We start from the raw sequence: 14740 nt of genomic DNA on the forward strand, positions 1-14740 counted from the left end.
CTCAACTTCCGCTGAAATACATATTAGTTCAAACTGTCACTGCACCTTTCAATGTTAGTGACTACAATAACACTTTCCTGTTTAGAACATTGAAACCCCCAATATTAAACAACAAAAATAAGATTCAATAAGATAACATTTAACAAAGCATTCATTGTACTTCCAGATAGTAGAAAACATAGAGTAATCACCAACGTTTTCAAGAAATGAGAAAGAATCGAATGGAGAATACTATTCCTATGCTACCCGATTGAATCTATCCATTTCCACTTGTTCTATACTTAGATCTCCCCGTCAGGAGTGGATTTACATCAATTTTCATGCTGGCTCACCTAAAGGGTGCTCAAGCTGCCATGGCTGCAAGCTTCAAAATAGGGCAAAAGAATGGTGGTCTAGCAAACTTCACTTTCGTTCTTCTCACGTTATCCTTTTATGCTTTCTTCAATAGTACAAGTGTCCTTCCCTCAGGATTCTTCTGTCCTTGTCCGTACAGGGTAGTTACACCAGACTAGACAGCTCACTCATGGTTGGCTCTTATCAGACAGCTGTCAACTGCAGCGACAATTCTAGACACAATTTAGAATTAACTCATGTAGCGACATTGCAGATATCTGTTAATTGTGGCAACAATTTCGGATACAAATTGGAATTAACTCATGCAGTGACATTAATGCTGGAAGATAGCAAGATTAGAGATAAAATAGGCTAGGATTCACTGACTAAACTGAACGTGATAAAATATATGCCAAAGGGTAACTAAATGGGAACAATTTAAACAATAAGTAGGGAGAAAATATATGTTCTTTCTACTACAATCAGAACGTTACTGTCGTTAGTTGCTCATTCTTATTTTCTCGAGGGTTATATTCAGTATTGTTCGGGATACCAATGAACTCATGTGGATGTTTGACTATTTTAGCAACTTGGTCATTGTTCCACTGGTTCATTGAGGCTTTGTTTCTTCATTGGCTCAATTCTATCATTAACATTATTTGGTTTTCCATAATCTCCTATTCTTCATATACTCCCTCTTTGTATATTTAACATCATAGTTCATTTCATCATTAGACCACTTGTAATCGAATTCATCCATGATGAAATGATACTGCCAAATTATTCTCAGTTAATTATTGAACGATTATCTTCTTTTTTTAGGGGGTATGCACTGAGATCTCCAAAAAAAAGAAAAAAAATGTTTGCAACTTAAAATGAAGTTTAAAAACCATATCTATACTTCAAAAAATTTCTAACTATCCTATTAGACATAAAAATTAAAATTAATTCAGTGACGGCGCCTCCCTGACAACAATGCCGACAACTTGGCCGCCTCTAGACGTGCTAACGCATAGAGTGTGAATACTATAGCCAATTATAAGAGTTAGATAGTTTCTGCAAGTATACAGGTCAAGTTGTAATATAGTTACAACAAATTAGGTAAGTACTCTGAGGATCACACCCAATGAAGGCGCCATTATAAGAGTTAGGCAGTTTATGCAAGTATACAGGTCAAGTTGTAATATAGTTACAACAAAGTAGGTAAGTACTCCGAGGATCACACCCAAGGGAGGCGAAACTAAAATAATCCTAATTTCTACACTAATGGGTCTAATTAGTAATTTAATTATACTATATTACGATTAAATCTAGAGTGTCGAAAATACTAATTTATTAAAATAATAAAAGAACATAAAAATGAATAAGGAAACAATTTGCAAATTTTATCATATCTACGACAAAATACTAACTCATTTCAGTGTTCATAACTAGCTCCTATTTCGAGTTCTATCCAATCAACTAGTCATAAACCTAGCAGAGCCTCTCGACCTTCCACTAACTTAATGAGTCAGTAAAAACTACTTATCTCTCAACCTCATAGTCCAGACCGGATTATGGTAAGGTGTTCATGAATAGGCAATACCAATTTCAGGTTCATTCCCACCTATATGAATTTTTAGGATTATCAAGCCTAGGGTTTTAAGCTTTTCCTATCCCAACTAGCTAATTTGCTAAGAAACCCTACATTGAAGTTAATTACTCCTACAACCGTTCGTTAATCTCCCGTTAATGGATTAGTTCCCCATGGATCTAGTAAACATCATAAACTTAATTAAAACAATAGACATAAGAAATTGATCAAGAAAAGAGTTTAAGAAGAATCCTTATATATTGATAATTACGCGAACAATAATCCATAGAGAGTTGATTGATCCACAAATTGAGTTCCGCAAAGAACGAAATAAAAACTAAAGTAGAATTACAATATGAAAAGAAACCTAAGTATAAAATAAACTAGATAGAAACTGAAAATAGAACTACTTGAAAGTTGTAAACTAAAATTTGAATAAAAACTGTTTAAAAAGTGTTTAAAGTTGTCTATTTATAGGTGTAGGGTTGGCTGTCGTCCATTGACCAAATTCGGTTGTCATGTTTGCATTAAAGTTTGTTGTGTGGATTAAAACACCCTTGGTTCATTAATTCATCTCGTCATGTCGATGTCGCGACACCCTCTAGCCTGTGTTGTGACACTAATGGCAGTTTATGAACTAAGGCTTGATTTTAGGGCTGTGTCGTGACACTGAAGGCAATTTTCTCCTTTTAGTGCTCTGTTCACTATATTACGACATTGACACTTTGTGTTGCAATGTTGCGGCTAGTCTCGTGTTCCTATGCCTTTGAATGATGTCCTATACACTTACCGAATACGTTAGCCTACCTTTAGGCCTATTTTGGCCCCTAAGGTAATATAAATGGCTCAAATTACACTTGTTATTATTAATGAACTAAAAAATGAAAACTAAATAAAAACATAATTAAATTGCTTTTATATAAGCTCTTTAAGTATGGAAATTATTTTAATCTGCTACAACAAATTATGACAAATCAATAATATTGATTAGCACCGAAGTGTAAATTTTATAATGTAAGCACCGAAGTGCGAAATAATACGATATACATGCTAATTTTTCGTTAATGACATGCCATTTATATCCTAATAGTTCGGGACTTGTCTACATGGGATTTTCTCATTACCAAACCTTTACATTCGTTTACTTGACAAAAAATAATACAACTTTATTCTTTTTACTGTTTAGTCCTTATCACAATAATGACACTAAAACTTGTAAATTCTATTGACTTTTGTCACATACAACACCATAATTTTTACAATACTTCATCGAAACCCACTTTGCACATTTTCACAATATCATAACATATTTAATTTCTTTCCATTTAGTCATTTTCCACTATCACCACAATTCATCATATAATGGTATACCAAAATTACAATTTAAAACATTTACATTACTTACCTCTACTAAAAATTCTCATAACATCATTAATATAGTAATTAAACTACTTAATTAAAAAAATTATCTAATTAACATAACTTAAACAAAATTGACTACTTGAAGTACTTATTACCAAAATTTAGATGATGGATTCTCCTTCCTTCATACTCTTTAGCCAACTCTTTCCCTTTTCCTTTAATTTGGTCTTCAATCTTCTTCTCTTTTTCTTCAATACCATGTCAAACACATATTATTCACATGCTAACCTTCAATCAAATAATCTTTCTACACTACTTTTTTGAAATAAACGTGTATGTAATGAAAGTTTTCATCATTTCTTACCTTACTACTTGATATCACCACTAAATCCCTATCTTTCTCTTTCTTCTATATAGCTATGGAAGATCTCCTTAAGAAATTAGGATCTCTACTAGCTTCCTCTAAGGTTTGTAGCAAGAGAACATCAAAGAAATGAAAGAAAAAGAGCTTGAAATGGCTAACAATGGTGGAAGGGACCTAAATGAAATAAAAGAAAAAGGTTTGGTGGAGAGAAATAAGGAAACGTTGATATGCTTGAGAGAAGATGATGACTTTCATCTTTTCTCCACTTTTCTACACCCATCTATAAGAAAATCTCATGATTTTTATTTTAAAAATGGTCAAATTACTAGCTAGTCCTTTGGCCTATCATTTTTACACTTTGACCCTAATGGTTACACCTATAAATATTTTATTTAACTATTACTATTTTACCCTTAATCATCTTCACAATTTCAGGTATGAATTATATTTTAGTTTGGCAAAATTTCCTATTAGTCCTTCCTTGTTTTTCCACTAACATAAATTCTCATAACTTTCTAAATTCCTACTTTCACCACAACAATTTTTGTACTCTTTCTATTTAGTTAATGCTTCTATTTAAAATTTCCTATCTAAGAAGTATTTTCTAATTTCTTATCGGATCTAAATACTTCCTAATTTAATACTAAAATCCTTATTTAGTCTATTCAAAAATTCTCTACTATTTCCTGACCTGATCTGTCACTGTACCTAGTTTCGAGTCAAAACGTGGTCATTATAGAACAACGTGGTCATTATAAAATAAGTCTAGTCAAAATAAATTGTGAGATAATCCGCTCATTAAGCCTTACTAACAACATAATTTTACTTTGGGTAAATCACACGGATAGTCACTCAATTTTCATAAGTTTTCATTTTGGGCACAAAAAAAACTACAATATGGGCACTTCTGTTACATAATTTTATCATGTTAGTCAATAATATTATATACTTTTTTTATCATTTTAGTCACACGTTAATTTGTCATTACATACACTCTTTTTAGTTACCAAACTTTAGTAAATTTTTATTTTGGCCACTTACTTTATCTTTTTAATTTCCTTCATTTTTTCCTTATTAGAATTAATTTCAGTTTTTCCTTTATAAAAGGAAAGGAAAAAAAAACTTTGAGTTTTACAAGAATTACCTAGATTTTTATAGAAAAAAAACTTGAGTTTTTAGAAGAAAAACCAATTTATCTTTTTCATTTCCTTTTTTCTAGCATTAATTTTAGTTTTTTTTTCAATAAGAAGGAGAAAACCTAGGTTTTACAAAAAAAATTACTTGGAATTTTATAAGGAAAACTTTAGATTTTTACAAAGAAAAAGCTTTTTATTTATTTTATTTCATTTATTATTTTAGAAATAATTTTATTTTTTCACCAAAAGGGAAAACTTAGGGTTTTATAAGGGAAAACCTGAGTTTTTGCATTGAATTGAGTTAAATATGAAAAACTTGGGTTTCATCTCAAAAGGTGAATAACTCAATTCCCTATAAAAACTCAGTTTTTTTAAAAATAAATTTAATTTTATAAAAAAAAATGAGTGGCTAATATGAAAAAGTACTAAAGCTAGGTGGCTAAAATGAATGTATCTAATGAAAAATTAATAACAAGTAACTAAAATGATAAAAGTATGTAATAGCAGTGTTCATACTGCATACTTTTTCAATATGAAGAATAAAAATTTATAAAAATTAAATCACTATGTAATTTACCTTATTACTTTTATTTTTGTTCTCCTTAAAGATAAATATATACTCTTAAGTTATAGATTTTGCATAGAGCTGATCATGGGCTGGGCGGCCCGGCCCGGCCCGAAGGCCCGCCCAAAAAATGGGAGGGTTTGGATAAAAATATAGGCCTGAAAAATTGGCTTGGGCAAAAAAAGCGAGGCCCGTTTAGAAAACGGGCCGGGCCTCGGGTAAGAGTTTTTTGGCCCGGGCCCGGCCCGAATTATATATTAATATATATTTTTTATTTTATTTTTAATTATTTTAAATTTTTAATATAACCGTTTTTATTATATTATTAATTTGTGTATTGTTTTAAGAATTGTTTTAGTATTATTTTTATTTGTTTTAATATTTGTTTTTATGTTTTTAAATATATTTGATTTATTATATTTTTAAAATTTTTTATTTAATGAAATAAAAAAATTTAATATGGGCCGGGCCGGGCCGGACTTAGTAATTTTATTTCGGGCCGGGCTTGGGCAAAATTTTAGGCCCATATTTCAGGCCGGGCCGGGCCCGGGCCTAGTAGACGGGCCTAAAAATTTGTATGGGCCTGGCCCGAACCCAGCCCGGCCCGAACCCGGCCCGGCCCATGATCACCTCTAATTTTGCACTTGATTATTTATTGCTAAATAATAGTAACATTAAAGTCAAAACTTTTACCAACTTTAATTGAAAAATTAGGCTTCCAACCAAAAAAATTAATAAATATATTTTAAATTAAATTTTATTGGCTAAAATATGTGGTAAGTTTTTTGTATTTTTTTAAAATTTAGAATTTAGAATTTAGTCTTTATACTTTTATTTTTAAGAATTTAGTTTTTCTACCTTTCAGATTTTAAAATTGAGATTCAACTCTTAACACTGTTAATTATTTTGTTAAATTCAAGTTTATTATAACGCTATTTGTTAGTTACATGACTACCGAGTGAACATTTTTCTTATTTCAACACGTTACATTAATAAATTTAACCAAAAAATAAGTAATAGTATTAACAATTGAATTTAAATTTTGAAATCAGATAAATAGGACAATTTCTTGCACTTAAAGTACGTAAAGAGTAGAAAAATCATATTTTAACCAAATTTATTTTATGCGAATTTAAATATGTATTAATGTTGTGTATGATAGTAAATATAACAAAAATATAACATTCTAGAAAAAGTAACCTATAGCATTGAAGTTTCAAAGGAAAAAAAAAAAACCCTAGCATTGAATTAGACTCAAAAGTGATGGAAGTTTAATTGAAATCTCTGCGTGACTGATTTTTCCCGTGACCAAACTAATCTCTTTTGCTTGCTTTAAATTCATGAACCAACCACCACGCAACATTTAAATAAAGATCTAAAAATCTTGTCCTGTGGCGAAATACAATTGAAAAACCAAGAACCCTAAATATGTTTTAGATGCCTAAATAGGGTTAGAAAATAATCCAACAAAAGTAAGAAAAAATGCAGACCCCCTAGACCATTAATTTCCTAATTATCTGCTTCTTAAATGTCGTTTACAGAAACACCCATTTTATTTTAATTATTATTTTTAAATCCATTTCTTCTATTCTTTTGCCTTTCCACGTTCCACAAACACTCCAAATTTTCCATTTGAATACAATCTAATATATTATCACATGCCACCGTTCGAACTTTGAAAAACAACAGTAGTTAAATTGTCACTTTCTGCTACAGATTCCATGTTTTAAATACCCCCCACCCGCACAAGGTTTGCACCACAGTGGTGAAGTTAAAATTTTGAGAATGGGGAATTGTTCTCTCAAAGGGGTCACTGCTGAGTGTAGAAACTCCATCAGGGTTTTAACAGATGGTGGTGAAATCATTGATGTTAAAGGCCCTAAACTTGCCCGAGATATTGTAAACGATTTTCCGGGGTACGTTATTTGTAAAAGAGATCAAGCTCAAGCTTCAATGTTTCCATTGAATGAAGGTGAGTGGTTGGTTAGTGGGGGATTTTATTATCTTCTTCCATTAGCCAAAGTTGGGGCACCAAAGATGTCGATGGCAGCAGCTGATTTTGTTGAGAATTTGTCAAGTGGGTCGGCTATGGAGGTGTTGCCATGGAAGAAGAATGGGGTTTGGAAAGTGAAACTGGTGATTAATAGTAGCCGGCTGGAGGATATTTTGTCGGAGCAAGTTAACACTGAGGCTTTGATTGAGAAGATGAGAATGGCGGCTGCTACTGCTACGCCGAAACGGAGCAAGGGTTCTAGGCTGGCGGTGGGGTGCAAGCCAGCCTATAGCAAAGCATCGTAATAGCCAGGCCGGTTGACGTAGCTAAGATTTGCCTGTACCAAATCTGGTTTCTGCTAGAATATTTGTTTCCATGCAGTTTTTTGTCTTTGTTTTTTTCAATGTTAAAATGTTTAGTGGCTTAAGCATCTTGTACATATAATGCAGTTATATATATATACACATGGATGCATGTATGTGACAGCAGTCCAATACACATACAAACATATATATATAATAGTACATGAACCTAATGGCTAATGTTTAGAATAAAATGGGATCAAGTTAATAATTATGAATATAAACTTTCTTGCCAAAGCATATCACATACATTCTAGATAAGTATCAGCATCGATTACACAATTCACATCAATTCCAACAGGCTAAATCTGCCACAGTATTCCAAAATGGGATTCAAAAGCATTACTGAATCGAAACAGTGATAAAGTCTTTTGAAAGGGGAAGTGGCAGTGTGTGCATAGCCGCCATAGATGCTGAGGTTAAGTTTCAAAATTACATATTTGAAATCCGGCATTTCAGTGTCCGTCTACGGATGATGCTCTCACATGGTATGTGACTCCATCTTCGTAACAGCTTTCTCAATGTTTGGTATGTTCTTCCTCAAGGTAGACCATTGTTCTTCTGTCAAACTTATTCCTGTTGGCACAACAATTAGCATTAAACATGAAATTCTTCACTAGTACGGGGAAATGCGAAATGCCAAAACCGAGAATCAAGTTAAATCAAGGATAATATATTAATACTATCAAGAACATCCTACAGTCATGCAGAGTAAAGACAGAGAGAGAGAGAGATTATTTAAAGGCCACCATGATAGAAAATTTGCCTTGAAATACCTGCTTAAGTTCCAAACCAAAACCAACAATTATATCTATTTGATTTGATTAAATACTGACAATTCTACAAAATCCACCCAATCAGTAAAAGACAATAAAACTGACAAAAACAATGCAACACCATATACAGCATAAAGTGTGAAACCCACTCATCAAAAAAATGCAGTTCATAGATGTAGCATATATAGGAAATTGAAGAAACGAGATAAAGTAGAGTATTCACGTAGAACTAGCAAAGAGAAAAATAGACTAAGAATAAAGTAATAATAAGGTTATTTCTAAAGAATATACATGAAATCCATCAATCTCTTTATGCTTTACGCCCTTCAAAAATATATCCAAAAACCATAAAATTTGATTTCAATGCTTTTCTCGGTTTCCTAATATCATGGCCATAGTAAAGGAACCAGGACACTAACTTTGTAATATTATAGGAGCAAGGCAAGAGAAATTTTGATTGGACCTTGTCATGTATAGTTCCTCTACAGTTAAATAAGTGGAAGCATTCATGAGTGTCGCAAAATCTACATAATTTTTATTACAAACCAAGTTGAGCTACAAATGAGTGATCACAATTGCCTGAAGAACAGAGAATAAATAAGGTGTAAACAAGGAATACATCAAGAAGCATGATAAGCTGAGACGTCTGCAAAAAGTATGCCAAGTTACCATTCATGCAGATATCGTGCAACCAAATTTCCAATCAGTCAAAAAATATAAAGTTCTTATTTCCTAAGTACCATAGATTTGTTAATGAGGTAGACCAAAATAGCAACAATTCACAAAAATTAGTGTTTCTTTTCCTGCCATTTCCAAGCTCAACACATTTATAGACTGAACAAAAGCTTAACTTCAGCAGCATAACTACTAGAGCATTTTTCTTTTAACATCTTCTAATCCAGACATTGAAATATATATATATAATCCAAAAGAAACAAAACCAAGCCTGAAACAAGTAAATTTGAAACAAAGCTAAGCATTTACCTTTAGAAGAAGGAAGTTCCTTGCCGTCCTTTTTATAGTACTCCCTTATGGAAATTAAAGTTTTCCCTCTAAAGTCTTGGAGAGTCACCCTTCTCTTGTCAGACAACTGGGAAAAAACAACAAAACAAAACTAATAAACATGAAACCTCAAAACCCCCAACCTTCACTTAAAACCCACCAAAAGAAGAAAAGGAAAACCACAAAGAAAAAGAAACAAACCCTGCAAATAATGAGATCACCATCATCATCAAACTCGTTGTTGTTATTGTTACTATCATCACCTGCAGCTTCTTCTTCTTCTTCTTCTTGTTTGGCCTTTTGTTCTTCGAGGAAAGCATTGACGACATGTCTGACATAAGCCTTGCACTTGGATTCGGAGAGGTCGAGTTCCAGTCTCTTGGAAGCCAATTGTCGAATCTTGTACTCTGTCATTTCGTTCATGTCGGCTTCTTCCAAGAGTTCCCTCACCGTTTTCTTTATCTTCTCTCTCGTTTCTGAGTCCATTTTCTCGGGTATTCTGATTACGGGTTTCAAGGAAATCTAACAATAAGAGGGCAGGTGTGAGATTAAAGAGTTGGGAGTTTCACTGATCTTTTGTTTAGATTTGGGGGAAATTAAGTTTTGCTTTTCATTTTGGGGGCTCTGCCTTCTGGGTTTGGGTTTCTGGTTCTTGATTTGGTAAGTAAGCTTGGCCCGCGGCCGGGGGGGGGGGGTTCATTCGCCATTATCCACATGGTCATTTTTTAAAATTTCTGATTTAAAAATTATTAATTCATTTGTCTGTAGTATTTTTCGTTAAAATTTACTATAAATAAATCTATGCTTGCAAATAATAAAGATGAGATATGAGAAGATGGACAAAAACATGTTATAAAGATAATATATTTTATTTTTGTTCTTGGTCCCTAAACTTGCTTTTTACTGGTTATTCGTCTATAAGGAGTGGTTTCACATTGTACTTATTCGATGGATATAGAGTGGTCTACTTTGTAGTAAATTGGGCTAGTTGGTTAATAATTTAACCTTCACTAATATGGTATAACAATATGCCCCCCTCTCAACCTTAGATTTAAGCCTAAGTTATAAAATAGTCTAGAAGACTTATGTCAAAGTGCTTATTCGATGTGATACTTGGTCATTTCAGCATTTTGCAGATAGGTAATAGACTGAAGTTGTTTCATATGATATGACTTCATTTCTTTTTAGAGATTTGGCTTTATCAATCATACGAGAGCAAATCTTTGGATGCTAAATCGTTTGATTTGGTTGCATATTTTGATGGATTTGACTATAAAACATTTGTTGTTGCTTAGGATTTCTTTTATGCTGGTAGTCCATTGAGTTTGTTGCTTTAATGCATTGTGTCTAGGAATAAGGCTCTTTTGAGTAAATATAAATTGATCAATGATACTCATTGCTAATTTGAGGATTGATTTATTTGATTATGCTGACAAGGTTGTAGTCATAGTAGTATTGCATTTGTCGAGAAATTGAGGAAAGCTTGTGAGGAGTCTAAGTTGTGTCAACAATATTGAGATCAAACTATGCGATTTTTGGGGCTCTTGAAGGGTTTGTGGTAAAGGCAAACTTGATTGTTGAGATTATATTCCTTGAGGTACTATTTCCTTCTTCTTATATAAACCGAAGTAATAGACTTCGTAACACCCCTCACCCATCCCTGTTGTCGGAGTTGAGCTACGGGATGCTACAACAAACAACAAAATAGTTAAATATGTTTTTAAATAAAGAATTCATTTAAAACATTCAATAATTATCATACATTCACACAAGTCATACTTTGCAAACAAAATCGGGTTTAAATCGAGCTTATGAAAGCTCTAAAGTAGGCTCGAAATTTAACAAGAACCAATTTGAAACTTTTATAAAAGTTTAAAGGCAACTGTGCAAAATAAGAGTGTAATACCTTATACTCGACCCAATTCACCGGATCCAAATGTAGGATGTCACAATACTTACATACTTAACAAAATTGTTTAGCTGGCGAAAAACCATTCTGGTTAACTTTTTATTTATTTAAAAATCTTTTCTAAGTCAAAAGTTTTGAACGAAAGGTTTATTATTTATAACAGACTCTTAAAAGTAGTATAAAATATCGCAATATAAATTTTTATCAAACAGACATATTCGTGGTGTATAATACTATGCACCATCTGAAAACATATTCTCAAAATTGTCTTTTTGTATGCATAACATCGTACTACAACCAACCACCCTGGCACATTGCTGGCTTGGTCCCTTCTAGTGAATTAGTTCAACTCAAGAACCTGCATTACAAATAAACACTCATAAGTTCAATGGAACTTAATGAGTCTCGACTAGTTTTACCTTTAACGATGATGTTGAATTCCTCGACTTAAAAATTTTAGACTTCATTTTATATTTTTGAGGATACTTTTTTTTATTCCTAGCAGAAAACTAAATGCGAACCTGTAACTCGACCTCCTTGTACACATTTCACTTGATTGGCGGATTACAGACTTCCCACCTTAATGCGAATCCTATTTTGCAATTGCTTGAAAATAGAAATTGGATACATTTCTTAGAATGATATACCTACGGACACTACTATTAACAGATTCATTTATTGCCTCTAGCAGCTGTCAGAATACCAGTTACGCCGTATCTTCACATCGATCCAGACAACGGATTTGGTTTGATGAAGGTAATATTTAGATCAACCAATGAAAGTTTAGATAACTTCAGATACAAAAAGGGAAAAACTCTCCAATTTGGCGGACACATACACCACCCATAATTACTTATATGCAAAGCTCTTTTTTTGATCTAGTGAGTTACTATGATAGATTCATCAGTTGAGTAATCTGCCAAGGACACCTTCAAAAAATGCCTCAAAGGCATACTCAGTTCTCACCACAAAGGCACACTAACAACTTGTCACTTAGTTGTTACAGAATTCACTTTATAGACTTTTTAGATAATACATCACACAGGCTCTTCAGATAATTCACCAAAAAGGCTCTTCAGATAATTCACTACAAAGGCTTGGTTTGGCTTGCCACCTAGGAAACACACCAATTGTCATGTTTGACGATATGGATTTGCCGAAACTGAGCATAGCTTGAGGTTTGCCCATCATCGTGTTGGATTTGGTGCCCTAAGTGTAGTATTTTTGTCAATATACACTTGTAAATTTTCGAACAAATTGATTAATAAAACAAATTCTTTGATTACGATCAATATACTTTGTATTATTGTCCCCAAATGGTTTTCACACGCAAAGCAAAATGGAAGCAAATGTTGCTCATTGGTTGTCTAATGTTTAACTAATACTAAGCGATATTACGTGGTCAGACCATAATATGAAAAGCCAACTTGTATTAGTAGATAAACCTAAACATGTCCCTAGTCTAATCAGAAATAAGCAAACCGATTGTGTAATGGCCCGATTTTGGGCCTAGTCGAAACATTGGTTTAAGGACCACTGATCTGAGGGTGGAGAAATTATTTTTAATATTATTTATGTGTTGTGGCATGATTATATGAGAGTATGGAAATTTTGGTGAATTAATTTTAGCGATTTCATGTTTAATTGTGAAAAAGGACTAAATTGCCTAAAGTGCAAAAGCCTTAATTTGATAGCTAAGGGTGTTAAATTGCAATGTAGCATAAATTGGGGGTCTTTAAAGGGCAATTAGACCCTTTAGAGAGGCTTGGCCGGCCATAAGACAAAGAAAATAAAATAGTCAAAGTGTTAGGTATTTGATGACCTAATGTGTGATAAAATAATACGCTAAATCCTAGCCTTCATCTTTTTCATTCCTCCTTTCTTGTTGACTGAAAATATCAGCCATAAGAGGGTTTTGGAAGCTTGAAAAATTTCAGCCACTTAATCTCTCTACAAATCAAGGATTACAAAATCCGAGCCTAGACCAGGGAAAAGCAAAGCAAGTGGACTGAGCCGAACTAGTAGTATACATTTTGTAATTCGAGGTAAGTTGTGTGTAAATAATACAACTGAATTTTTATTATATGTGTTTGAATTGATATAGCATAAATTGCTTGTTTGTCAAAATGATTATGTATGATGAATATTGAAATAGTAGAACTCCCGTTTGAACCTTAAGAAATAAATCGGATATTCATGCCATGACATTCGGGTTATTTGTGTGCTAGTGTAATACATGTCTGGGACATGCATTGGCTACATTATGAGAGCTAGTGTAAGACCATGTCTGGGACATGGCATCGGTATTGAGACGAGAGCTAGTGTAAGACATGTCTGGGACATGCATCGGCCTCGAGATGTAAGCTAGTGTAAAACATGTCTGGGACATGCATCGGTTACGAGATGTGTCAGTGTAAGACCATGTCTAGGACATGGCATCAGCACGTATAGAGGTGTCAGTGTAAGACCATGTTTGGGACATGGCATCGACACAGATATGTGAGAGCTAGTGTAAGACCATGTCTAGGACATGGCGTTGGCCTCGATTTCGATAGTCAGTGTAAGACCATGTTTGAGACATGGCATTGAGTTGATGGATAAGCCAGTGTAAGACCATGTCTGGGACATGGCATCGATATTATACCCTATGTTTGAGGCTTAATGAATATCTAATAGCTTTCGGAATGGTTCAACGGTGAGAGTTACAGTTTAAGTTAAATGAGAAAATAACCATGTTGTGAGTGGTACAGGTACCTAATTGAAATGTATGAGACATGAGCTCAATATATATGCTATATGAATTGTATTGGTTAGTGACGAGTAAGTTGTGCTTATGCCTACTTTTGTACTATAAGCATGATGATGAATGGTAAAGTTGCTGTTATATTTATTTGCATGCAACTTACTAAGCTTTATGCTTACTCCCTCTCTTTTCCATTTTCTTATAGTGCTGCCTAACTAGCTTGAGGATCAATAGACGTTGGAGGTATCGATCACACTATCTGAAGCACTTGGTTTAATTAGATTTATCATTTTGAATTTGGCATGTGTAGGAACTTAGACTTTTGAGTTTTGTGTCATTGTTAATTGGCTAAATGTGATGACTTACCTTAGCATTTGATTCATTTTATATAAGGCCACGAAAAATGGCTAATATTGAAAGTTATTATATGAATACAAGATAGTCTTTCATGAATGTAAAATTGTTGGCATGTTTGAGTACATGAAATGTATATAAGCCTTAGCTATGGTTGTTTGGTCGAGAAATCATATTAAGTTAGATTTTGATATGTTGGTTAGCATTAGATTATGTTTTAGGGTGGCAAAAGGCTTGTTAGATAGCCTCATATTGTCCACATGGGTAG

The 14740-nt window shown here is 33.3% G+C and overlaps 2 protein-coding genes across 2 annotated transcripts; one reads left to right on the forward strand and one right to left on the reverse strand.

The window, feature by feature from the left end:
• Window positions 1-7118: 7118 nt before the first annotated feature.
• On the forward strand, window positions 7119-7631 carry LOC107952219 (uncharacterized). Its single transcript, XM_016887492.1, has one exon. The coding sequence runs from the start codon at window positions 7119-7121 to the stop codon at window positions 7629-7631; it is 513 nt and encodes a 170-aa protein (XP_016742981.1).
• A 265-nt stretch (window positions 7632-7896) lies between these two features.
• On the reverse strand, window positions 7897-10181 carry LOC107951169 (RNA polymerase II transcriptional coactivator KELP). Its single transcript, XM_016886112.2, has 3 exons — window positions 9668-10181; window positions 9449-9554; window positions 7897-8264 (listed from the first exon to the last, which is right to left on the reverse strand). The coding sequence occupies exons 1-3, from the start codon at window positions 9950-9952 to the stop codon at window positions 8170-8172; spliced, it is 486 nt and encodes a 161-aa protein (XP_016741601.1). The 5' UTR covers window positions 9953-10181; the 3' UTR covers window positions 7897-8169.
• Between the last annotated feature and the right edge of the window lie 4559 nt (window positions 10182-14740).

The sequence above is a fragment of the Gossypium hirsutum genome, chromosome A02 (assembly GCF_007990345.1).
Source record: "Gossypium hirsutum isolate 1008001.06 chromosome A02, Gossypium_hirsutum_v2.1, whole genome shotgun sequence".
Taxonomy (NCBI): Eukaryota; Viridiplantae; Streptophyta; class Magnoliopsida; order Malvales; family Malvaceae; genus Gossypium; species Gossypium hirsutum.

Excerpts from the sequence above, each read along its gene's own strand:
- LOC107951169 (XM_016886112.2), bottom strand. The coding sequence starts at position 9,952 with ATGGACTCAGAAACGAGAGAGAAGATAAAGAAAACGGTGAGGGAACTC. Across the intron at positions 9,555-9,667 it reads GTGATCTCATTATTTGCAGG|TTGTCTGACAAGAGAAGGGT; the intron begins GTTTGTTTCTTT and ends GTTTTTTCCCAG. Across the intron at positions 8,265-9,448 it reads GGAACTTCCTTCTTCTAAAG|GAATAAGTTTGACAGAAGAA; the intron begins GTAAATGCTTAG and ends TTGTGCCAACAG.
- LOC107952219 (XM_016887492.1), top strand. The coding sequence starts at position 7,119 with ATGGGGAATTGTTCTCTCAAAGGGGTCACTGCTGAGTGTAGAAACTCC.